We start from the raw sequence: 25368 nt of genomic DNA, 5'->3' as shown, positions 1-25368 counted from the left end.
TGCTTATAGGAGTATCACTCCTGTGCGCTCAGGGGCTACTCCGCAGTCTGAGTGCTTGCCCCAGCTCCCCCACTGTACCCCAGCTATGCAGGATGTGGAGGCTGTATAGGAACTGCTCTGATGGGTACACACCAGCCACTCCCGTGCTCCACACACAGCCTCAGCCCCCATTGAAGGATAGGACTGACTTCAGCCTGGAGCCCATGGAGCTGAGGAGGTCTACCTATCCTTGCACATGAAGAACCAGCCGCTCAACAGAACAAGCTCCAGAGAGCCTTGGCAAGAGCCCAAGTTCCTATATTTTGTGTGTCAGGCTTGTTCCACCTCACTATGCATCACCTGCCCTATGAGGCCAGTCCCCTGTCTGAGTGGACAGATTATAGAAGACTGATCACCCACCCACCCACCCAACTGAACTCAGCCAGCCCAAGTGGGACTTAGAAACCAACAAGTTCCTGCTTTTGTGCCACAAAGCTTGCAGGAATCATCAGATTCCCATATATGCACCCCAGTGCCCACCAAGTAGGGATCCGCTAGGTCCCTTCTATTTCTAGAGCCCACCAAAACTTACCTTATTTTATTACAAAGCTTTTTATTGACATGTGTACCCTTACAAAGAAGGCGTCAGAGAAATGCCTTGCCATTTCCACCATAAGAGGACAGAGCAAGAGGTGCCATGTGGTTTATAAATCAGAAAACAGGCCCTCACCAGGCACCCAATGTGTAGGCACAGATTTAAAAATTCCCATTTACAAAAGAAAACACTGGGGGCTGGGGTGATGGCTTAGTGATTAAGCGCTTGCCTGTGAAGCCTAAGAACCCTGGTTCGAGGCTCGATTCCCCAGTACCCACATAAGTCAGATGCCTAAGGTGGCACATGCATATGGAGTTCATTTGCAGTGGCTGGAGACCCTGATGCACCCATTCTCTCTCTCTCCCTCTTTCTGTCTGTTACTCTCAAATAAATAAATAAATAAATAAGTGGGGGGGGAGGGAGGGAATTAACATGTTTTTTTTATAATCATGGAAAATGCTAATAAAAATTTAAAAATAAATAAATAAATAAATAGAAAAAGAAAAAGAAAACATTGGTTACTTTGAGAAGTTGAGACTATTTATTCTGAAAAGTGATGCTTTTATTATATGAACTATACTTCAAGTAAACTCAGTATCTGAGAAAGTTCTTTTTTATAGACAAATCTTAATTAATAAATATTGACTAAGATACAAATCAGGAACTAGAGAGATAATTTAGCAGTTAAAGCAATGGTCTGAAAGGCCAAAGGATCCATGATAGCCAGATGCACAAGGTGGTGCATGTGTCTGGAGTTTGTTTGCAGTGGCTGGAGGCCCTGGCATGCCCATCCTCATCCATTCATTCATTTGTTCATTCATTTATTCATTCATTTTCTCTCTTTCCCTCCCTCTTCCTCTCTCTCAAATAAATAAATAAAAACAAAATACAAAAAAAAAATTTACAGTCAGATGTGGTGACTCACACCTTAAAAAAAAAAGATATAATATGAAAATGATCATTTTGTAAGCCCTATTAAAAAGATGATTATTGCTGGGCATGGTAGTTCACGCCTTCAATCCCAGTACTCAGGAGCAGAGGTAGGAGGAGTGCAGTGAGTTCAAGGCCACCCTTAGACTGTGTAGTGAATTTCAGGTCAGCCTGGGATAGAATGAGACCCTACCTCAACAAACCAAAAAGGAAAACAAAATACTATTCACTACTAAAAGTATCAGGTGGGCTGGAGAGATGATTCAGAGTTTAAGGCATTTGCTTGCCAAGCCTAATGACCTGAGTTCAATTCCCAGGCCAGATGAACATGATGGCACATGCGTCTGGAGTTCATTTGCAGCTGCTGGAGGCTCTGGCATACCCATTCATTCATTTAAATTCATTGTGTGTGTGTGTGTGTGTGTGTGTGTGTGTGTGTGTGTGTGTGTGTGTCTGTCTGTCTGTCTGTCTGTCTCTCCCCCCCTTCTCTCTCTCTCTCTCTCTCTCTGTGCCAGGTGTGGTGGCATACACCTTTAATCCTAGCACTTGGGAGTTAGAAATAAGAGGATCACTGTGAGTTTAAGGCCACTAAGACTACATAGTGAATTTCAGGTCAGCCTTGGCTATAGCAAAACCCTACCTTAAAAAAATACCCCAAAAATAAAAAATAAATTTAAAGCTGGGTGTGGTGGCACACACCTTTAATCCCAGCACTCAGTAGGCAGAGGTAGGAGGATCACTGTGAGTTCAAGGCCACCCTGAAAATACAAAGCAAGTTTCAGTGTGGGCTTGACTGAAACCCTACCTCAGTAGGCAGAGGTAGGAGGATCACTGTGAGTTCAAGGCCACCCTGAAAATACAAAGCAAGTTTCAGTGTGGGCTTGACTGAAACCCTACCTCAAAAAAAAAAAAAAAAATTAGGGCTGGAGAGATGGCTTAGCAGTTAAGCGCTTGCCTATGAAGCCTAAGGACCCTGGTTCAAGGCTCGATTCCCCAGGACCCACGTTAGGCAGATGCACAAGGGAGCGCATGCGTCTGGAGTTCATTGGCAGTGGCTGGAAGCCCTGGGGCACCCATTCTCTCCCTCCCTCCCTCCCTCCCTCCCTCCCTCCCTCCCTCCCTCTCCCTCTCTCTCTTTGTCACTCTTAAATAAATAAATAAAAATGAACAACAAAAAAAGAAAAAATTGTTTAAAAAAATTTTTTTTAAAGCCTAGAACCCTTAGGCCCTGGGTCTCTGTTTTATAATAAGGTTTATTGTATTTTATGTTTATCTAAAATAAAAAGTTATTCTATCAACAAACCTCACAGGAAGTAGGAAACAGACCAAGAACCATTATTACTGAATTTGTAAAATCCTGCAATGTTTGTTTTTATCATTTAATCCCTGTATCTGGTTCTATATAATAACACAAACAAAAGCCTAAAGAGTCAAAAAACAAAGTATGCTTCTTTACTAGGAAAACAAAGATGGTGAAAATTTGAAGTTTGTAAACTATTCTCCAGCCAGGTTTGGTGAGAGCTGAAGACTGAAGCTTTCAATGAAGAAAAATAAGCTGGGTGTAGTGGCACAGGCCTTTAATCCCAGCACTTGGGAGGCAGAGGTAAGAAGATTGCCATGAGTTCAAGGCCACCCTGAGACTACATAATGAATTCAAGGTCAGCCTGAGCTAGAGTGAGACCCTAACTTGATAAACCAAATAATAATAATAATAAAGAAAAGAAAGTTAGAAGCTGGGCATGGTGGCACATGCTTTTAATCCTAGAACTTGGGAGGCCTAGGTAAGGGGATTGCTGTGCATTTGAGGCCAGCATGAGACTACATAGTGAATTCCAAGTCAGCCTGGGCTAATGAAAACAAGACCCCGCACCTTAATAAAACAAAACAAAAAGTTTGGTAGCTGGCTAAGACAACATGGTTGCATGGGTTATGTACCTTAACAGAAAGTCTACTTAGGACCATGCATGATACATGCCAGTAATCCTAACACTCAGAAGGCAAGGCAGGAGAATGGAGAATTCCAGGCCAGCCTGGCATTGAGATAATAGTGAAACTCTGTCTTTGAAAGTTAAGTGGGGGGGCTCAGTAGTTAGGGAACTTAGCCTAAAGACCCAGGTTTAAGGCCCTAGTAGCAGCCCAAATACACAAGATGGCACATGCACTGGAATTCGTCTGCAGTGACTAGTGGCCCTGGTGCAGCCATTCTCTCCCCGCCACCATAAAATAAATAAACTTTAATTTTAAAAGGGGGGGCTGGAGAGATGGCTTAGTGGTTAAGTCACTTCCCTATGAAGCCTAAGGACCCAAGGTTCAATTCCCTAGTACCCACATAAGCAAGATGCACAAGGTGGTACATGTGCCTGGAGTTCATTTATAGTGTCTAGAGGCTCTGGTGCACCCAATCTCTACTTGCCGCTCTCTCTTTTTCAAATAAATAAAACATTTTTCAAAAAAATTTTTGAAAAGGAGAAACCCTAAATAAAAAGTAGTCATCATTTGTCCCATATTCCATTTCTTCATTTAATTCACAATGGGTTGAATTATTTCCTGTGTGTTTGTGTGTGTGTGTGTGTGTATGTGTATATGTATGTATGCATGCATACATATATATATATATATATATATATATATATATATATATATATATACACATACATATATATATATATTTTTTTTTTTTTTTTTAATTCCAGCACTCAGGAGGCAGAGGCAGGAGGATGGTTGTGAGTGTGAGGCTAGCCTGACACTACATAGTGAATCCCAGGTCAACCTGGACTAGAGAAAGACCCTACCTCAAATGAAAAAAGAATGAAAATATGAGGAGGAGGAGGGATGGCCCAACAGTTAAAGGCACTTGCTTGCAATGCCTGATGACCCAGATTTGATTCCCCAGTGCACATATAGAGCCAAATGCACAGGGTGGCACATGCATCTGGAGTTTGTTTGCAGTGGCAGGAGGCCTTGGCATGCCCATTCTCATTCCTTTGTATTTTCTCTCTTTCTGCTTGCAAATAGATAATAAATAAAACATTTTGTTTTGTTTTTTGTTTTTAGAGGTAGGGTCTTGCTCTAGCCCAGGCTAACCTGGAATTCATCACAAATGTAGTCTCAGGGTGGCCTTGAACTCTGCCTCCAGAGTGCTGGGATTAAAGGTGTGCGCCACCCACGCCCGACTAAATGAAACATTTTTTTTTTAAAGAATGACAATTTGAACACAGACAGAAGCTGAGGAACACCAAGGACTGAGCTCATAGAGACATATGAGATGGTTTCTCCTTTAGAGCCACCAGACAGAATGCAGTGACACTGACTTCAGACTTCTAACCTCCAGAGCGGAAAGAAAACATTTCAGTTGCTATTGGTCACTCAATGTTTTATGGTAGCTTGGGGAAACTAACAATATCAAGCCAGAGTATTTTGGCTTCCTGTACTAGGCTGTAGTGGTTATTTAGGGTTATTATATTGTTTGAATACAGGATTTCAAGATTTAGGGAGACCTGGAATGCTCTATGTATCCAAGGATGACTCCTGATCTTCCTTCTACTACCTCTTAAGTGCTGGAATTACATGAGCACCACACAGGGCTTGGATAGTGTTTGTCAATTACACCCAGGGTTTGGGGAATGGAAAGATGGATCAGTGGTTAAAAGCACTTCCTTGCATGGCCTGCTACCCTGGGTTCAAGTCCCCAGCACCCACTTAAAAGCTGGCACTCATATACACATCAATAAATAAAGATTTTTTTCAAAAAATCCAAGGCTTGTCAGGCATGATGCCACATGACTTTAATCCCGGCAATCAGGAGGTAGAGGTAGGGGATTGGTAGTTCAAGACCACCCTGAGACTACACAGTGAATTGCAGGTCAGCCTGGGCTAGAGTGAGACCCTACCTTGAAAAACAAAAAATTTAAATTAAATTAAATTCAGGCTGGGCATGGTGGTGCACACCTTTAACCCTAACACTCAAGAGGCAGAAGTAGGAGGACCACTACATAGCGAATTCCAGGTCAGCCTGGGCTAGAGTGAGACCCTAACTCAAAAAAAAAAAAAAAAACCACCCAAGGTTCTTGGGGCTGGAGAGATGGCTTAGTGGTTAAGGCACCTGCCTGAAAAACCTAACGACCTGGGTTTGAGTCCCCAGTACCTACATAAGAGCCAGGTGTACAAAATGGCACATGTGGCTGGAATTTGCAGTGGCTAGAGCCCCTGGTACGCCCATTCTCTCCTGCAAATAAATAAATTAAAAAATTTTAAATCCCTGTTTTTGAGAATAATTCCAGATACACAAAGTGGCACATGTATCTAGAGTTCATGTGCAGGAGCTGGAAGCCCTGATGTGCCCATTCTTTTTTAAAAAAAAAAATTTTTTATTTGCAAGCAGAGAAAGGGAGAGATACAGAGAAGAGAGAGACAAACAGAATGGGTGCACTGGGGCCTCCAGCCACTACAAGTATTCTGAAATGGAACCTTGGGTTTTTTTGTTTGTTTGTTTGTTTTTTTATTTGAGAGCGACAGACACAGAGAGAAAGACAGATAGAGGGAGAGAGAGAGAATGGGAGCGCCAGGGCTTCCAGCCTCTGCAAACGAACTCCAGATGCGTGTGCCCCACTGTCCATCTGGCTAACGTGGGACCTGGGGAACCGAGCCTTGAACCGGGGTCCTTAGGCTTCACAGGCAAGCGCTTAACTGCTAAGCCATCTCTTTGGTTTGTTCCATGGGCCTTTCCTACTTTCTTTCAGGCAGTTCATTCTCAGTCTCTTTTAAGTTTTTCCTATGTTTTGACTTCAACAGCTACCAATATATGGTGATGAACTCAAACTTGATGCCAAAACTCCTTGCACTGTTCAAGCCTGAACTTCAGATACTCTCATAAGTTTTTTCTTAGGCTTGTTTTTTTTTGGGGGGGGGGGTTGGTTTTTTGGTCTCACTCAAGCTAAGCATGACCTGGAACTCACTCTGGAGTCCCAGGCTGGCCTCAAACTCACAGCAATCCTCCTATCTCTGCCTCCTGAGCATTGCGCTTAAAGGTGTGCACAACTATGCCTGGCTTCTTAGACATAAATGTCTTGGCACTCAAATTCTATCTTATAATGAAACCCATTTCTAATAACCCAACATAAACAATCTTGATATTTTCCTTCCATTGCCAATAATAAAAAGTATTCCCTGTTTCTGATATCCCAGACTGAGTTGACTGGTTTCTTTCCCACACCAGACACATCTCTGAAGATGTCATAACAGCAGGACCAAGCAATGAAATAGTCTAAACATTACAAGAAAAACCCACACAAATAAGAATAATATCCAAAAAAATCTGAGCAAGAACAGAAGAAATGCCTTCTGCTCCTCTATATAACAAAAGAGGACAGAGTTCTTACTACCCTCCAGACTAGGGCTACTGCCTGAAGTACAGTGGGAGAAATAGGAAACATGCAAGATGGAGCATCCCACTTGAATTTCAGTCTTCTAACTGCCCTTGTTCTGTAATGCAATTTAAATTACCTCCTTCTTGCTGGGAGTGGTGGTGCATGCCTATAACCCCAGCATGCAGGGACTGAGGCATAAGGATCATGAGTTCAGGATTAGCCTGAGCTAGAGACATTGCAAGACTATATATATTTTTTTAAATGTACATAATGAATTCCAGGTCAGCCTGAGACCCTACCTTGAAAAAAAAATGGACTGGAATGAAGACTAGGTAAATAAAGTGCTTGGCCACACAAACCTGAGGATGAGTCCAGAGCCCTGGGTCTCACATAAAATGCTGGGTCCAGCACTCAGGAGGCAGAGGTAGGAGGATCACCAAGAGTTCAAGGCCACCCTGAGACTACACAATTAATTCCAGGCCAGCCTGGACCAGAGTGAGGCCCTACCTCAAAAAAAAAAAGAAAAGAAAAAAAAAGAAAAATGCTGGGCATAGTGATGCGTACCTATAACCCCAGTGCTGGAGAAGGAGAAAACAGAAAATTCCTGTGGTTCACTGACTAGATAGATTTGCTACATCAGTGACATACCCTGTCTCAAATAATATGGTAGTAAGAAACTGAGGAAAGACAAGCTACATCAACCTCTGGCCTCCACACATGTGGGCACACTCTTAAAAACACATCATATACACATAAAAGATTGATTGCTTCATTTACCCAGGCTATGGATATAAGCTAACTGATACAGCATCTGCCTAGAGTGTGTGAGGCCCTGGATTTTGATCCTCAACAACACAATTTTTTTTCAATTTAATTCCTCATAATAACATGTTCTTGGGCCCCTTCCTGGACAAACTATGAAGCAGAAGAGATTTCTCCCATCTCTCCATTTGTAAATAAGATAGTTCCTACCTCACTGTCATCTCCCAAAGCATTAATCTGCTCCAATTTGTAGGTCCAATATCTGGCTTCCTCCTCTGGGATGTCTACCATTAAAAAAAGAAATGATATTATTAGGTAGTAATTCAATCATCAGCTGATAATACTTTATCTAGTCAAATGAGTGTAATTAGAAGGGTGGTAGTGATAAATGAATTTCATGATATTTATGAAATAATCCACAATAATCATGATAATCAAGACTTTAATTCAAAAACCAATATGATAAACTACTCAGCCCCTGACTGCATTGAAGATGATAAAACTAAAGTTCAGAGAGGTTGCATAGTATAGGTATGGTTTCTCAGTTCATCAGCAGATAAACCATGATTCAAACTGTCATCAGTATAATTTCTTAACTACATTCTATACAGCCATACCACCTAATGAAGACCACATCAGGCCAGAGGATTAGATCAGGACATAATGATACTTAAAATTCCTATTTTTCCTTCAAAAACCTAAAAGAGGGCTAGAGACATGATGCAGTAGTTAAGGCATTTGCCTACAAAGCCTGGGTTCAATTCTTCAGTATTAACATAAAGCCAGATGCACAAAGTGGCACATGTATCTGGCTGTCTCATTGTCTCTCTCTTTCTCTTTCTCTTTCTCTTTCTCTCTCTCCTTGCAAATAAATAAATAAATAAAACTTTTAGAGAAAAATCAGCTGAGCTGAAAACTTCCATCCTGAAGACCAACTAACAGAAAGGTGGAAAAAGCTGCACTGCATGCAGCCGTATGGAAGACAAGCCCATCAGTGGTAAAACAGTGGACACTGCAAACTTCAAGTATGGCTAACCAGGCCAAAAGATCAAATGGGTGCAACAGTGGCATGGGAAAACCAACCACACTCTAATTGGATTGGAAGCCCACTCCATAGGAGGGAATCCATGTCTAGTACTGAAAACCTAATCAAAACGGTGTGGGAGGTCATAAGCATTAAGAGTGTAATGCCTGCTCATCTGGCTAAATGCATATATTATGTTCACAAACTGCCCAGTAACCATTTTACCTAATGCTCATACCCATATATTAATGCTACCCTCACTTTTGGTTAGAGTAGCTTCTTTTTTATTATTATTTTTATTTTTGGTTTCTTCAAAGTAGGGTCTTGCTCTAGCCCAGGCTGACCTGGAATTCACTCTGTAGTCTCAAGGTGGCCTCAAACTCTCAACAATCCTCTTATCTCTGCCTCCCTAGTGCTAGGATTAAACACGTGCACCACTATGCCTGGCTCTTTTTGTTTGTTTTTATTTATTTATTTGAGAGCGACACACAGAGAAAGAGGCAAGAGATCTTAATTATAATGGTTTTAAATTTATTTATTTATTTGGCAGAGAGAGAGATAGAGACAGAATGGGTGCTCCAGGGTCTCCAGCCACTGCAAACAAACTCCAGATGCATGCGCCACCTTGTGCATCTGGCTTACATGGGTCCTGGGGAATCGAGCCTCAAACAGGGATCCTTAGGCTTCACAGGCAAGCGCTTAACCACTAAGCTATCTCTCCAGCCCTAGGGAACCTTCTCTTTTCAGATAAGTAAATACATTAAATTAATAGAATAAAATAATGTACCTTAAAAATAATTAATTAATTAATTAATCCTGTTTTCACTTTTCTTTCTTAAAAAATAGTTTATTTATCTTGCTTTATTTGCAAGCAGAGAGAGACAGAGGAGAGAAGAGAGAGGGAAGGGGAGAGGGAAGAGGGGAGAGGGGAGAGGGGAGAGGGGAGAGGGGAGAGGAGAAGAGGAGAAGAGGAGAAGAGGAGAAGAGGAGAAGAGGAGAAGAGGAGAAGAGGAGAAGAGGAGGAGAGGAGGAGAGGAGGAGAGGAGGAGAGGAGATGAGGAGAGGAGGAGAGAAGGAGAGGAGGAGAGGAGAGAGGAGGAGAGGAGAGAGGAGAGGAGGAGAGAAGAGGAGAGAGGAGGAGAGGAGAGAGGAGAAGAGGAGAAGAGGAGAAGAGGAGAAGAGGAGAAGAGGAGAAGAGGAGGAGAGGAGAGGAGAGGAGAGGAGAGGAGAGGAGAGGAGAGGAGAGGAGAGGAGAGGAGAGGAGAGGAGAGGAGAGGAGAGGAGAGGAGAGGAGAGGAGAGGAGAGGAGAGGAGAGGAGAGGAGGGCAGAAAATGGGTACACCAGGGCCTCCAGCCACTGCTACACTTTGTGCATCTGGCTTTACTTAGATACTGGGGAATCAAACCCAGGTCATTAGGCTTTGAAGGCAAGCACCTTAACTGCTGTGCCATCTCTCCAGCCCATATTTTTACTTTTCATAGCAAGTAACCATGGGCAAAATACTTAAATACTCTGTGCCTCAGTTTCCTAATCTCTGAAGTGGGAATAATAGTTGTGTCTATGTCAAAGGACTGCAATTAAGTTCATAAAAGCTAACATAAAGGTTGGGATGTGGCTCAGTAGTTAATGGCACTTTCTTGTAAAGCCAAATGGCCCAGGTTCAACTTTCCAGTACCCACATAAAGCCAGATGCACTAAGTGGAACATGCATCTGCAGTTCATTCACAGTGGCAGGAATCCCTGATGCATCCATTCTCATCCTCTACTTTATCTTTCTTCCTCTCTCACTCTTCTTGCAAATAAATAACTTATTTTTTTAAAGTTGATCAAGGCCGGGCATGATGGCGTACGCCTTTAATCCCAGCACTCAGGAGGCCGAGGTAGGAGGCTCACCAGGAGTTTGAGGCCACCCTGAGACTACATAGTGAATTCCAGGACAGCCTGGGCTAGAGTGAGACCCTACCTCAAAAAAACAAAATTTTTTAAAAAAAGTTGATCAAATAATAGGCTTTCATCTACTTTTGCATACTGTATTATCCTTTACTATAATAAACAATGTTTTTTTGCTTTTTTTTTTTTCTTTTTCGAGGTAGGGTCTCACTCTGGCTCAGGCTGACCTGGAATTCGCCATGGAGTCTCAGGGTAGCCTTGAACTGTCGGTGATCCTCCTACCTCTGCCTCCCGAGTGCTGGGATTAAAGGCATGCGCCACCACGCCCGGCTATAAACAATGTTTTTTAAAGATGACAGTATATAATTGAATGGAATAGGAATATTTCTCTAAGTCCCTATATTACTCACAAGAAAATTCTCTTTTTAATATTTATTTATTTACAAGCAGAGAGGGGGAGAGAGGGAAAGAGAGAAATGGGCATGCCAGTGCCTCCTGACACTGCAAATGAACTCAATTCAAGCACTACTTTGTGCATCTGACTTTATGTGGGTACTGGGAAATCAAACCTGGGTCGTTAGGCTAGGTAGGCAAACACCTTAACCACTAAGCCATCTCTCCAGCCCCCAAAGGAAAATGTTTTTTATCCAACTGTCTTATAACAAAGTCTTCTGTTTTTGTATTTGTTTTCTAAATAGATATTTTATTATTTATTTATTTACTTATTTATGTGCAAGCAGAAAAAGACAGAGAGAAGGGAGACAGGCATAGAGAGAGAGAGGATATAAATGAGAATGGGCTCATCAGAGCTTCTAGCCACTACAAATAAACTCCAGACACATGTGTTACCTCATGCACCTGGCTTTACATGGGTACTGGAAATTGAACCCAGGTGGTTAGTCTTTACAAGCAAGCACTTAACTGCTAAGCCATCTCTCCAGCCTTGTCTGATTTTTAAAAATATTTTACTTATTTATTTATGAGAGGGAAAGAGGCAGAGAGAGAGATTGAACAGGCATGCTAGTGCTTCCAGCCAATACAAACAAACTCCACATGCATGTGCCACCTTGTACATCTGGTTTATGTGGGTACTGGGGAATCGAACTGAGGTCCTTTGCAGGCAAGTGCCTTAAGCCATCTCCCCAGCCCATTTTTTTCTGATTTTTAAGTTTATTTTAAGACAATATTCTAAGCAGGGCATAGTAGCTCACACATATATTCCCACCACTTGTGAGGCTGAAGCAAGAAAACTGCCATGAGTTCAAGGCCAGCATAAATTGCATAGTGAGACTGCTTCAAAAACAGCGCTAAATAAGCCTTTAGTCCCAACACTTGGGAGGCTGAGGTAAGAGGATATTTCGTGAGTTCAAAGCCAGCCTGTGGCTACAGAGTGAGTTCCAGGTCAGCCTGGGGTAATATGAGACCCTGTATTGTTCAGTGCTCTCCAACCTTAAGGTAATAAACCGTAAGATATACATTCACTCCAAGGTAATAAATGTTAACATATTTTTGAAAAATTAAATCTAACAATTCGGCATTTCATGTCTATAACAAACAATAACAAAAAACTAAATGACGGGCTGGAGAGATTGTACGGAGGTTAAAAGCAGTTGTTTATAAAGTCTACAGGTCCAGGTTTGACTTCTGAGTACCCACATAAAGCAAGATACACAAAATGGCACATGTATCTGAAGACCTGGCATGCCATTCTGCTCCCCCCACCCAGCACTTATTCTCTCTCTCCTTGCAAATAAATACAAATGTTTTTTTAAAAAACTAAAAGAGTAGACCAGCTGAGAGAAAGCTGGAAGAAGCCATTCTGCATGCAGTTCAATGGGAGAAGAGAAAACATCAGTGAAGATACTCAACAGTGGATACTAAAAGCCTTATATTTGGCCAGCCAGGCCAACTGAGCCAACAGGTGCAATAGTGGCATGTCTGTCATGGTGGAAACCAACTGCCCTCCAATTGGACTGGAGGCCTGCTCCATGGGAAGGAATACATCCCTGATACTGAAAACTTAAAACAGGGGTAGTCATGAGCCCTAAGAGTGTAACATCTGCTGCTCTCTGGCTAAATGTATATACTATGCATATCAAACTGCCCAGTAAGCACTTCTCTTAATGTTCACACCCTTATATTAATGCTACTCTCACTTTTGGTAGAGAATCTTCTCTCTTCAGATGGCAGTGACCTTGGGACAACTCAGAAGGTATCATGGTGATGGAAAAAAATGACCACAATGTTCAGTACTGCAATCTCTCTATCACACCTTCCAAGGCTCGGGGTCTATTGCGGAAGAGGTAGTGGAAAGAATATAAGAGCCAAAGGAAGTGTAGGACTCCTTACAATGTGCTCCCCACAGACACAAAATGGCCTGGATATCCATGACCTCATAGTGCTTGACACTACCTACACAAGACCATCATAAGAGGAGGAAAAGACCATGACATCAAATTAAAAGAGAGACTGATTGAGATGGGGAGAATGGAGTTTCAAAGGGGAAAGTGGGGGGAGGGAGGGCATTACCATGGGATATTTTTTATAATCATGGAAGTTCTTAATAAAAAAATTATTTAAAGAAACTAAATGAAGGAGAGCATAAAGTGGTATAAGCCTTTAATCCTAGCACTTCAAAGGCAGAGTTAGGAAGATCCCTGTGGGTTCGATGCTACCCTGAGACTACAGAGTGAATTTAGGTCAGCTTGGGTTACAGCAAGACCCTACCTCAAATTTAAAAAAAAAAGAGCAGGACTTCCAGTTAAGATGGTTGTGTAGGAACCATACTAAAATAGCCTAGGGGAGAAAAAGCAAAATAAATAAATAAATCCAGGAAAATACACTCTTCTACTAAAAAAGTGAAGGTGTATAATAAGTTATCAACCACAGCAGAGAAGCAGGAGAGACCCAGAGCATCTAGAAACCACAGAAGCAGGCAGCACCAGGTGTGTGTGGGTGGCCACAGCCTGAGACACAAGGCAAGCCAGGTGAGGGGATTTTCCACTCACATCTGCCTCCTTGCAAACTGAAGAAACATGAACAGAGAACGGCAGGGACCAACAGAGTAGCTGCCCGAGAGGAAGAGGATCGCAAGAACCCGCGGGAGAACTTCAGCCACCATCCATAGCCTCCCCACTGCCAACACAAGGGCCAGCAAGCCAGCAGGCCAGAGACCTGGGGAAGGAATGCACCTACACAGCACATGGAACAGGTGATCAGAGCAGTGACACAATGATCCAGCAAGCCAACCTGAGCCCACAGCACAGCAAAGAGCGACCCAAGTGGGTGTGCAGCATAATTGAGACCAAAGCCATCCCAGAAGGTAACAGATTACACCAGGTCAGTACACACCAAAGAAGCCTGGTATATAGGCTTGCATCAGAAGTGTTAATTGCACCTTCCATGTCAGGGTACGTTATATGTTAAATCGAACAGGTGGCCAGATTTGCCATTCTTTTTTTTTTAAATTTTATTTATTTATTTATTTGAGAAAGACACAGAGAGAAAGACAGATAGAGGGAGAGAGAGAGAATGGGCGCGCCAGGGCTTCCAGCCTCTGCAAACGAACTCCAGACGCGTGCACCCCCTTGTGCATCTGGCTAACGTGGGACCTGGGGAACTGAGCCTCGAACCGGGGTCCTTAGGCTTCACAGGCAAGCGCTTAACCACTAAGCCATCTCTCCAGCCCAAGATTTGCCATTCTTAAATAAGCTATATTTTGGGCTTGTCATTTATTGCTTCCTGCTTTACAGTGCCTTTTTTTTTTCTTTCTGTCATTCATTGATGACTTGGAACCCTCAACAGACCAGAAATCTTAGCCTCCCAGTTGACTGGATTAAGGGAGTGGGGTAACACACATCCTTTCGAGACTGTGACTTTGTTACAGGATCTGTTTGTCATAATACCTACTCTTACATGAATACTCCAAGCTATTTTTCATTGAATGTGCAGTGTTTAGTTAAATTTTAGAATTTACCTGTATTTTGTTCCACTCAGCCTATTTGAATAGTCTCATAGCAAGCAAACTTAAAACCCAGGGTCACTTTTGTGGTTACTTGGAGAGTCTTAAGAGACACATCTGGCAACTTAAGCTCCCACAAAAATAAGGCTGGTGGGGGCTGGGGAAATGGCTTAGCAGTTAAGGTATTTGCCTGCAAAGCCTAAGGACCTCAGTTAGATTCTTCAGTACCCATGTAAGCCAGATACACAAGGGGATGCACGCATCTGGAGTTCGCTTGCAGGAGGCTCTGGCATGCCATTCTCTCTTTCCCTCTACGTTGGCCTCTTCCGTTTCTCTCTCTCTTCTCAATCTCAAATAAATAAATAAAAATATTAAAAAATAAAATAAAATAAGGCTGGTGATATCACCATACCTGATTTTAACATATATTACAGAGCCACGGTAACAAAACCAGGCACAAAAGAAGACATGTAGATCAATGGAACAGAATAGAGGATCCAGATGTAAATCTGGGTAGCTATAGCCACCTGATCTTCAACAAAAATGCCATAAATACTCATTGGAGAAAAGACAGCCTCTTCAGCAAATGGTGCTGGGAACACTGGATATATATCTGTAGAGGATGAAAATAGATCCTTACCTCCCTCCATGCACAAGAATTAAGTCCAGAGCTGAGCATGGTGGCACATGCCTTGAATCCCAGCACTCGGGAGGCAGAGATAGAAAGATCGCTATGAGTTTGAGGCCACCCTGAGACTACAAAATGAATTCCAGGTCAGCCTGGGCTAGAGTGAGACCCTACACCTCAATACAACAAACAAACAAACAAACAAAGAATTAAGTCCAAATGAATCAAAGACCTTAATATCAGACCTCAAACTCTGAAACTGCTAGAGGAAAAAGTAGGGGAAACCCTTCAACATATTGATCTTGGCAAAGACTTTCTGAATATAACCTTAATTGCTCAGGAAGTAAAACCACAGATCAACTGCTGGGACCTCATGAAATTACAAAGCATTTGTATGGCAAAGAACACTGTGAATAGAGCAAAGAGGCAACCTACAGAATGGGAAAAAGTCTTTGCCAGTTATACATCTAATAGAGGATTAATACCCAGGATATACAAAGAACTCAAAAAAGCAAATTATAAGAAATCCAACAACCCAATTTAAAAATGGGCTATGGGGGTTGGAGAGATTGCTTAGCAGTTAAGGCATTTTCTTGCAAAGCCAAAGGATCCTGATTCAGCTCTCCAGGACCCAGGTAAGCCAGATACACAAGGGGAGGTGCACGCATCTGAAGTTCATTTGCAGTGGCTGGAGGCCCTGGCACACCCATCTCCCCGCCCTCAAATAAATAAATAAATAAATAAATAAATAAATAAATAAATAATAAAATATTTTAAAAGTGGGCTATGGAACTAAATAGAGAGTTCTCAAAATAAGAAATACCAATGGCATATAAACATCTAAAAAATGTGCTACATCCCTATTCATCAGGGAAATACATATTAAAACTATGTTGAGATTCCATCTCACTCCTGTCAGATTGGCTACCATCATGAAAACAAATGACCATAAATGCTGGCAAGGATGCGGAAAAAAGAGGAACCCTTCTACACTGTTGGTGGCAACGCAATCTGATCCAGTCATTGTGGAAATCAGCATGGAGGTTCCTAAGACAGGTAAAAATAGATCCACCATATGGTTCAGCTGTACCACTCCTAGATATATATTCTAAGGACTTGTCTCACTACCTTAGAAATACTTGCTCAACCATGGTTATTGCAGCTCTATTCATAAAAGCTAGGAAATGGAACCAGCCTACATGTACCTCAAATGATGAGTAGATAATGAAGATGTGGCACATCTACACAATGGAGTTCTATTCAGCATAAAAGAAAAATGAAGTTATGAAATTTGCATGAAAATGAATGGATCTGGAAAGTATTATACTCTGTGAGGTAACCCAGGTCCAGAAAGCCAAATGTCACATATTTTCTCTCACATATGGATCCTAGCTACAAATGACTGGACTTCTATGTGAGTAGGAATAAAACTCAGTAGCAAAGGCCAGTAGGCTAGATAGGAGATATAAAGTAAATAGATAGGGAGGGAGGGGGGACTTAATAGGATGGTATTGTATATATGTAAGTAGAAGAACAGATTAATGGGGATGAAAAGAGCTAAGTGACATCAGGAGAAGAGACTGAGTAAAGGAAAGGTGGAGAGAGGGCTAATCAAAATCTAAGAGGATATAAACAAATCATATGGAAGCCTACTTTTTTGGACAATGGAACACTCAGGAGCCACAGATTGTTACTAGAAATTTTTCAGTGCCAGGGATAGGATACCTTCCAGTGAGTTGTTGGCCAGGGAGGTCCCTGATGCCCCCAAAACATTACAGGCCATTGCCAAAGCCCTTGGTTTTCCACCAGGAATAGCTGGTTAAGACCCTATTGCCGAAGACTCCACAAACTTGGGCTGCAAGTTCACTGAGAAACCCTGTTAGAGCTGAGCTGATAACCTCCATATAGACCAGCTGACAGAAAGCTGGAAAAAGCCATGCTGCATGCAGTTCAATGGGAGAGACAGGAATCACCAGTGGACTCAACAGTGGACACTGCAAGCTCTAGATTTGGTCAGCCAGGCCAGATGAGCCAACGGGTGTAATAGTGGCACGTCTGTCATGGCGGAAACCAACTGCCCTCTAATTGGACTGGAGGCCTGCCCCATAGGAAGGAATACATTACTGATACTGAAAACCTACAATAGGGGTAATCATGAGCCCTAAGGTGTAACATCTTCTGGTGTCTGGCTAAATATATACTATGCTCACCAAACTACCCAGTTAGCACTTATGTTCTTACCAATGTTCATACCAATATAGTAATGTTATGTTCTTAATGTTCATACCAATATATTAATGCTATTCTCACTGTTAGTTACAAAACCTTCTCTTTTCAGATGACAGTGACCTTGGGATGACTTGGAATGAACCATGGTGCTGAGAAGAAGTGACAGAGGAGTGCTCAGCAGTGCAATATCTCTATCACACCTTCCAATGCTCAGGATCCATTGCAGAAGAATTTTTTCGGTCCATGGCCAAAAGAATGTAATAGCCAAAGGAAGGGTAGGATTCCTTACAATGTGCTCCTCCATACACAAAAATGGCCTGGATATCCATGACCTCACAGTGCCTGACACTACCTGCACAAGACCATCATAATAGGAGAAAAAGATCATGACATCAAAAAAAAAGAGACTGACTAAGAGGAGAGGATATATGATGGAGAGTAGAGTTTCAAAGAGGAAAGTGGAGGGAGGGAGGGAATTACCATGGGTTATTGTCTACAATTATGGAAGGTGTCAATAAAAATAGGGGTCTGGAGAGATGGCTTAGCAGTTAAGAACTTGCCTGTGAAGCCTAAGGACCCTGGTTGGAGGCTTGATTCCCCAGGACCCACATAAGCCAGATGCACAAGGTGGCACATGCCTCTGGAGTTCATTTGCAGTGGTGGAAGGCCCTGGTGCACCCATTCTCTCTCTCTCTCTCTCTCTTTCTCTCTGTCACTCTCAAATAAATAAATAAAAATAAATTTTTAAAGTAATTAAAAAATAATTAAATGAGGGCTGGAAAGATGGCTTAGTAGCTAAGGCACTTGCCTACAAAGCCACAGGACCCAGGTTCAATTCTCCAAGGCCCACATAAGCCAGATGCACAAGGTGGCACATGCATCTGGAGTTCATCTACAGTGGCTGGAGGACCTAGCACACCCATTCTCTCTCTCTCTCTCATAAATAAATAATAAAATATTTTAAAACTAAAGGACTTGACAATTGATTTTTAGTGGGTTGTTTTGTTTCTTTGTTTTAAAATAAGATTCTCACTGTGTAGTCCTGGCTGGCCTGGAACTTGCTATGTGACCATGTTGGCTTTGAACTTGTGACACTCCTGCCTCAGCCTCCTGAGTACAAAAAACAAAAAAAAAAAAAAAATCACAGATGAGTTACCACAACCCAGCCCCCCCCAAAAAGAGTATCAGTCTAGAGCCAGGCGTGGTGGCACACGCCTTTAATCCCAGCACTCAGGAGGCAGAGGTAGAAGGATTGCGGTGAGTTTGAGGCCACCCTGAGACTACATAGTGAATTCCTGGTCAGCCTGGACCACAGTGAGACCCTACCTCAAAAGCAAAAAATATATATATATATCAGTCTAGAGTCTACTTCATACCCTACCCTTAGTTAGGTGCCATGGGACATGGAATGGATAAATACAAACTGTCTTCAAAAGAAATGACTAAAGAATCAAAATACATATTGACAAAACCACAAGTAAAACAACTGGGAACAATATGGTAAAAAGGATTAAATGGTTTAAAAAAAAATCTAAGACTCACCAAAAGGCAACTCAAATCTTGTATCAAGCAAAATCTTATGAGGAGTTGGGTTTTTAGTCCCACAGATCTCATCATCTTTCATTAACGTCTCAGCTTCCAATGTGGACCATTCCCCAGGCCCTTCCTAGGAAACAAAGATTAAAGATTAAACTTCCTTGGCTCCCCACTATTTCAAGACCAGGAGTTTTTCACTGATTTTTTCTTCTTTGCAAGAGCTTCTGAGGGCCATTCATATCCTGATAAGGCAAACACACCACTGTCATCATCTGCCATTGATGCATGTGGCATCTGTTCTCCCCCTGTGGTCAGGGAAGCAGCTTTCACTGTGTTCAGCAACCTATCAGCCCAATGAGGACAGAGTTTCCAGAGCACTAGACTGTAAAAGCAAGCATCCATGTGGATCAATATTTAATCTGCATGACTTTTAATGACTATGTCGCTTAGTATGTGTCACTCACTGCTTCTTATCAGTAAAAAACTACTGACATTGCTGGCTAAACAGAACTGAGTAAGAGCTACAATGACCATGAACTGTCCTTCTATCTAGAGGAACAGAGACTTAGCCATAACTCGGAAAAAAAGAGAAAATAGCTGGGCGTGGTGGTGCACGCCTTTAATCCCAGCACTTGGGAGGTGTGAGTTCTAGGCCACCCTGAGATTATATAGTGAATTCCACATCAGCTGAGCTAGAGTAAGACCCTACCTCAAAAAACTAAAAATAAAAAGAAGAGAGAGAGAGAATAAAGGCAACACCTCCATCTTCTCCAACTCCAGACAAAGCTCATGGTTCATGTTAAAATATAAAAGGAAGCCAGGCGTGGTGACACACGCCTTTAATCCCAGCACTTGGGAGGCCAAGATAGGAGGATAGGAGGATCGCCAGGCAGAGGTAGGAAGATCACCGTGAGTTCAAGGCCACCCTGAGACTACCTAGTGAATTCCAGGTTAGCCTTGGCTAGAGTGAGACACTATACCTCGAAAAACAAAAAAAATAAAATAATAAAATAAAAGGAATGTAGTAGGTAGTGTCTAAGTACAATGTGAGAAGGTAATGCTATCAAAATTGTATCTAGGGGGCTGAAGAGATGACTTAGTGGTTAAGGTGTTTGCTGTAAAGCTAAAGGACCTCAGTTTGATTCCCTAGAACTCACGTAAGCCAGATGTACAAGGTGGTGCATGTGTCTGGAGTTCATTTATAGCAGCTAAAGGCCCTGACATGCCCATTCTCTGTCTGCTTCTTTCTCTTTCTCTCTCTCTCTCTCTCTCTCTCTCCCAAATAAATTAAATATTTTAAAATACTGAAACTTGTATCTAATCTTTAAAAGTAAGATGAGAGTTCTCTGGAAATAAGCAGAGATATTATAAATACTATTACCATGCCTAGTAATGCCTTAAAGTCTAATAGGATTATACACAGAAGAGGTCTAAAAACAGTTGTCTGGAGACTGATGTGTCAAAGAAACAAACCAAAAACAAGGTCTACAAAGTTAGCTAAGGAAGATTAATATCACTCTCCCATGACAGTGCGTAAGACAAGAATGTGAGAAGACACACTCCCACACATTATTCAGGTGAGGCTATGTGAGAAGACTAACGAGGTACTCTCACGTCTCTGGTGTTAGAAATGGGCAGGTCACATGTCCTGTAGTAAGAAAGGAGCAGAGGGCTAGAGAGATAGATGGCTTAGCGGTTAAGACATTTGCCTGCAAAGCCAAAGGATCCTGGTTCAATTCCCCAGGACCCACATAAACCAAATGCACAAGGGGGCGTATGTGTCTGGAGTTTGTTTGCAGTGGCTGGAGGTCCTGGTGTGCCCATTCTCTCTCTCTTCCTCTCTCCCTCTTTCTCTCTCTCTCGCAAATAAATAAAATAAAAATATGAAAAGGAAGGAAGGAAGGAAGGAAGGAAGGAAGGAAGGAAGGAAGGAAGGAAGGAAGGAAGGAAGGAAGGAAGGGGGGAGCAGAGGAATCTGGACTCATGGTATCGGCTGCAGTGGAACTAAGATGAGGAAAAGCAAACAAGCAAAGCACTGACTAACCTCATCCGACTGACGAATAGTCTTCAGTGCAATCCACACAGTCCCCATCATTGTGTCCCAGATCAGTCCTTTGTTCCATACCTCCACACTTAAACCAAGGTCCAGACGACTGATCTCACTAATGGAAAGAAGAAGAAACATGAAAGAAACTACTGCATATCCTGTTTTGCTGGCACTTTCCCATTAATGTTCTATAACTGTGGAAAAATTAAGTGCCTCTGAATGCTACAACCATTCTTTAGGTTCCTAGACACCTGGGTAAGAAAGTATCCACAAACAATGCTCTTAAACTAGACATCTCAGATGCAAAGGTGAGAGGATCACTGTAAGTCTGAAGCCAGCCTAGGACTACAAAGTGAGTTCCAGGTCAGTCTGTGCCAGAGTGAGGTCCTACCTCAAAAAAACAAAACAAAAACAAAAAGAATAATGCTTTTATAGCTGAGCAGAACTGTACATACCTGTAATCCTATCACTCAGGAGGCTGAGGCCAAAGGATTACAAATTCAAAGCCATCCTATGCTACATAGGAGAAACCGTGTGTCAAAAAGTAAAAATAAAAAGGGCTACAGAGATGGCTTAGTGATTAAGGTGCTTGCCTGGAAAGCCAAAGGACTCAGATTCAATTTCCCCAGACCTACATAAGCCAGATGCACAAGGCATACGTCTGGAGTTCATTTACAGCAGCTGGAGGCCCTGGAGTACCCATTCTCTCTCTCTCTAACTGCCTCTCTTTCCCTCCCCCCTCCCTCCCCCCCCTCAAATAAATTTTAAAAAATGGAATGGAGACAGGAGGGGGAAAAAAAGACCTCATGTAGTCCAGGCTGGCCCTAAAATTGCTACACAGGTGAGAATGACCTGAAACTTATAACCCTTCAGACTCTACTTCCTGAATGCTGGGTCTACAGGAACTAACTACCACATCCAGTATTATTCAGTGCTGGGTACTGAACCCATGGCTTCATGTGTGCTGGGTAAACACTCTACCTACAAAGCTATAGACCTAGCCCCTAAATATATTTATTATACTGATTCAAGGTCAATAAATTCTACATACCTATTATATAAATAGTACCTATTGTTAAAAATAGTTATTGTAGGGCTAAGGAGATGGATCAGTGGTCAAAGACACTTGCTTGCAAAGTCTGATGGCCCAGGTTCAATTCTCCAGTACCCATGTAAAGCCAGATGCACAAAGTGGCCCATGCATCTGAAGTTTGTTTGCAGTAGCTAGAGGTCCTGGCATGCTCACACTTGATCTCTCTACTCTGACTCTGCTTGAAAATAAGTATCTTATTTTAGTATTTATTTGAGGGGGGGTGCAGAGAGAAAGAGAATAAGCTTATCAGGGCCTCTAGAAACTGCAAATGAACTCCAGATACATTGTGCATCTGGCTTTATGTGGGTCCTAGGGAATCAAATCTGAGTCCTTTGGCTTTGCAGGCAAGAGCCTTAACTACAAAGCTATGTCTCCAGCCTGATAAAATATTGTTTTTTTTTTTAAAAAAGAATAACTTAAGGCTGGAAAGATGGCTTAGCAATTAAGGCACTTGCCTGTGAAGCCCAGGAACTCCTATTTGAATATCCAGGTCCCACGTAAACGAGATACACAGTGCCACACATGCACACAAGGTGGTACGCGTGTCTGGAGTTCATTCACAGTGGGTGAAGGCCCTGGTACGCCCATTTTCTCTCTTTCTCTCTAGCTCTTTCACTCTCACAAAATAAAAATTCATTGCACACTCAAAATATTGTGAGGCTGCTGTATAGGTCAATAGTGAAGTGGTTTCCTAGCAAGCATTTTACATGGGTGCTGGGGATCTGAACTCAGGTCTTGACACTTCCACAATAAATGTTTTATTTGCTAAGCCATCTCCCTAGCCCCTTAATTGTTCATAATACTGAGAGAGAAAGTTCAAGGAAGCTGTTGAAAGCGATGAATACATTTATTACCTTGAATATGGTCATGGTAATATATGGGCAATCTTACCACTGTGTACAGTATAGTTTTTTTTTTAATTTTGTTCATTCATTTATTTATTTATATACAAATCATACCTCGATAAAGCTAGAAAATGAAGGAAGAGAAAGAGGCAGGGAGGGAGGATTATTGTCAGTATATTACCTGTCCACTGGAGATAAAATGATGGTTAAACCAATGTAGTGTCATAAAAAATGAAGCCAAGTAGTTAGGACATTACTTTCAGGCCTGTCTACAATCCCCCCACCCCACAGACAATAGTCTTGTAGGTTGAATTGTTAATACTAACATTGCTCTAACTCCTGTCTATGGAATATACAGAACACTTTCAGGGGACTAGGGAGATTTCTCAGTGGTTAAAGGCACTTGCTTCCAGAACACTTTCAGAAAGGCAACTCCTTTACCTGGTTTATAAAAAGCATTCAGGCAGAAGCAAAAAGGTCTGAGATTATATAAGCTTGATGGGGGCATAGGAAGAGGGAGTGTATGTAGCTCAGTAGTAGAGTGCTTGCCTAGAACATGTGACACACTGGATTCCATCTCTAATATAACAAATAGTAAGTAAATAAAAGCAATCTCAAACACGTGACACCACTATCTCCTAACCCTCCATCTACCTCTGTGCTCATTCCTTCCTAGTTTCCTTGCCCCTCTTTAATGTGCTGCCCTCCAAGTTACGATCCAGTTCCTTTGATGAATGGAGACTCTCCTTCAACTTTCTCATCTATGCTTACAGTTTCCACTCACCAAAATATTTCTCCAAATTAAAATTATTTTGTTTGGGGCTGGAGGGATTGCTTAGTGGTTAAAGCATTTGCCTGTAAAGCCAAAGGACCCAGGTTTGATTCCCCAGGACCCATGTTAGCCAGATGCACAAGGGGATGCATGCATCTGGAGTTCATTTGCAATGGCTGGAGGTCCTGGCGTGCCCATTCTCTCTGTCTCTCTCTCCCTCTTTCATCAATGCAGAATGATTATGGTATGTGCAGGCAGATGTTACTGCAAAGTACTTACAACATAAATTCCTGTTCCCAGGAAGGCTGGTCACCACGAACTGCAACAGTCGTGCTCTTCACATTCTGTACTTTCAAGGTCACATATGTGTTAAATTTATCTTTGGAAAAAAGATGCAAAACAGAGATGTAGCTCTTAGAAGCCAAATGGTTACCCAATTTCATAAAGCCCTTACAAATAAGTACTATCCAAATTAAAGTATTAAATGTGCAATAAAAATTAAACTATAAACCAGGCATGGTGATGCAAGCCTTTAATCCCAGCCCTTGGGAGCCAGAGGTAGGAGAATTACTGGGAGTTCAAGGCCACCCTAAGACTACATAGTGAATTCCAAGTCAGCCTGAGCTAGAGTGAGACCCTACATTGAAACACCTTAAAAAAAAAAATCAAGCTATATAGTGTACAAATCAAGGTATGGAAGAGTTGCAAAGAATTCTTAAACTATAGGTTATCATTAAATACATAACCTAATTCAAATTTTTATTTACTTATTTTCAGGAAGAAAGAGACAGACAGAGGAAGAGGAAAAAGGAGCAGAATTGGGAGGGAGAATGGAGCGCCAGGGCCTCTTGCCTCTGTGAACAAACTCCAGACACATGCACCACTTTGTGTATCTGGCTTTATGTGGGTACTGGAAAATCGAACCCAGGTCATTAGGCATTGCAGGCAAGCACTTTAACTACTGAGCCATCTCTCTAGACCTAATTTAATTTTGTTATTGTTGTTGTTGGTTTTTCAAGGTAGGGTCTCACTAGCTCAGGCTGACCTAAATTCACTATGTACTCTCAGGGTGGCCTCGAACTCTTGGCGATCCGCCTGCCTCTGCCTCCCAAGTGTTGGTATTAAAGAAGTATGCTACCACACCTGGATCATAATTCAATTTTTATGAAAAATATTTTGGTGATAGGCATGAACATGTGCACACTGCAATCCCAGCACTCAGGAGATGGAGGCAGAAAAACTGGAATTCAAGATCATTTTGAAGCCAGCAGGACTACAAGAGATCCTTTCTCAATAAATTGTTAGATAGCTCTGTAAATTTTTTAATTTTTTTTATTTTTTGTTTATTTGAGAGAGAGAGAATGGGAGTGTCAGGGCCTCTAGCCACTGCAAGCTCCAGATGGATGCACCACCTTGTGCATCTGGCTTATGTGGGTACTAGAGAATCGAACCTGGATCCCCAGGCTTTGCAAGCAAACACCTTAACCTCTAAGCCATCTCTCCAGCCCCTAGAGCTGTAATTTTATTGTTGTTGTTGTTGTTTGAGATAAGGTTTCACTCTAGCCCTAGGCTGACCTGGAATTCACTATGTAGTCTCAGGTAGGCCTCAAACTCACTGCAATCCTCCTACTTCTGCCTCCCAAATGCTGGGACTAAAGGCATGCGCCACCACAACCAGCTTAGCTCTGTAAATTTTATAAAATGTAGAAA

The 25368-nt window shown here is 42.1% G+C and overlaps 1 protein-coding gene across 1 annotated transcript in view; it reads right to left on the bottom strand.

Annotated features, from left to right (window-relative positions):
* LOC123463514 overlaps positions 1–25368 on the bottom strand; it is a 132122-nt gene that overhangs the window by 52192 nt on the left and 54562 nt on the right. Inside the window, exons 3-6 of the mRNA XM_045159524.1 lie at positions 23938–24037; positions 20946–21063; positions 18908–19031; positions 7843–7916 (exon numbers count right to left, since the gene is read on the bottom strand). Of these exons, the coding sequence (XP_045015459.1) occupies positions 7843–7916; positions 18908–19031; positions 20946–21063; positions 23938–24037 (416 nt within the window). The remainder of the gene's footprint in view (positions 1–7842; positions 7917–18907; positions 19032–20945; positions 21064–23937; positions 24038–25368) is intronic.

This window comes from Jaculus jaculus, chromosome 1, assembly GCF_020740685.1.
Source record: "Jaculus jaculus isolate mJacJac1 chromosome 1, mJacJac1.mat.Y.cur, whole genome shotgun sequence".
Lineage (NCBI taxonomy): Eukaryota > Metazoa > Chordata > Mammalia > Rodentia > Dipodidae > Jaculus > Jaculus jaculus.
This window is presented reverse-complemented; position numbering and strand designations above follow the sequence as displayed.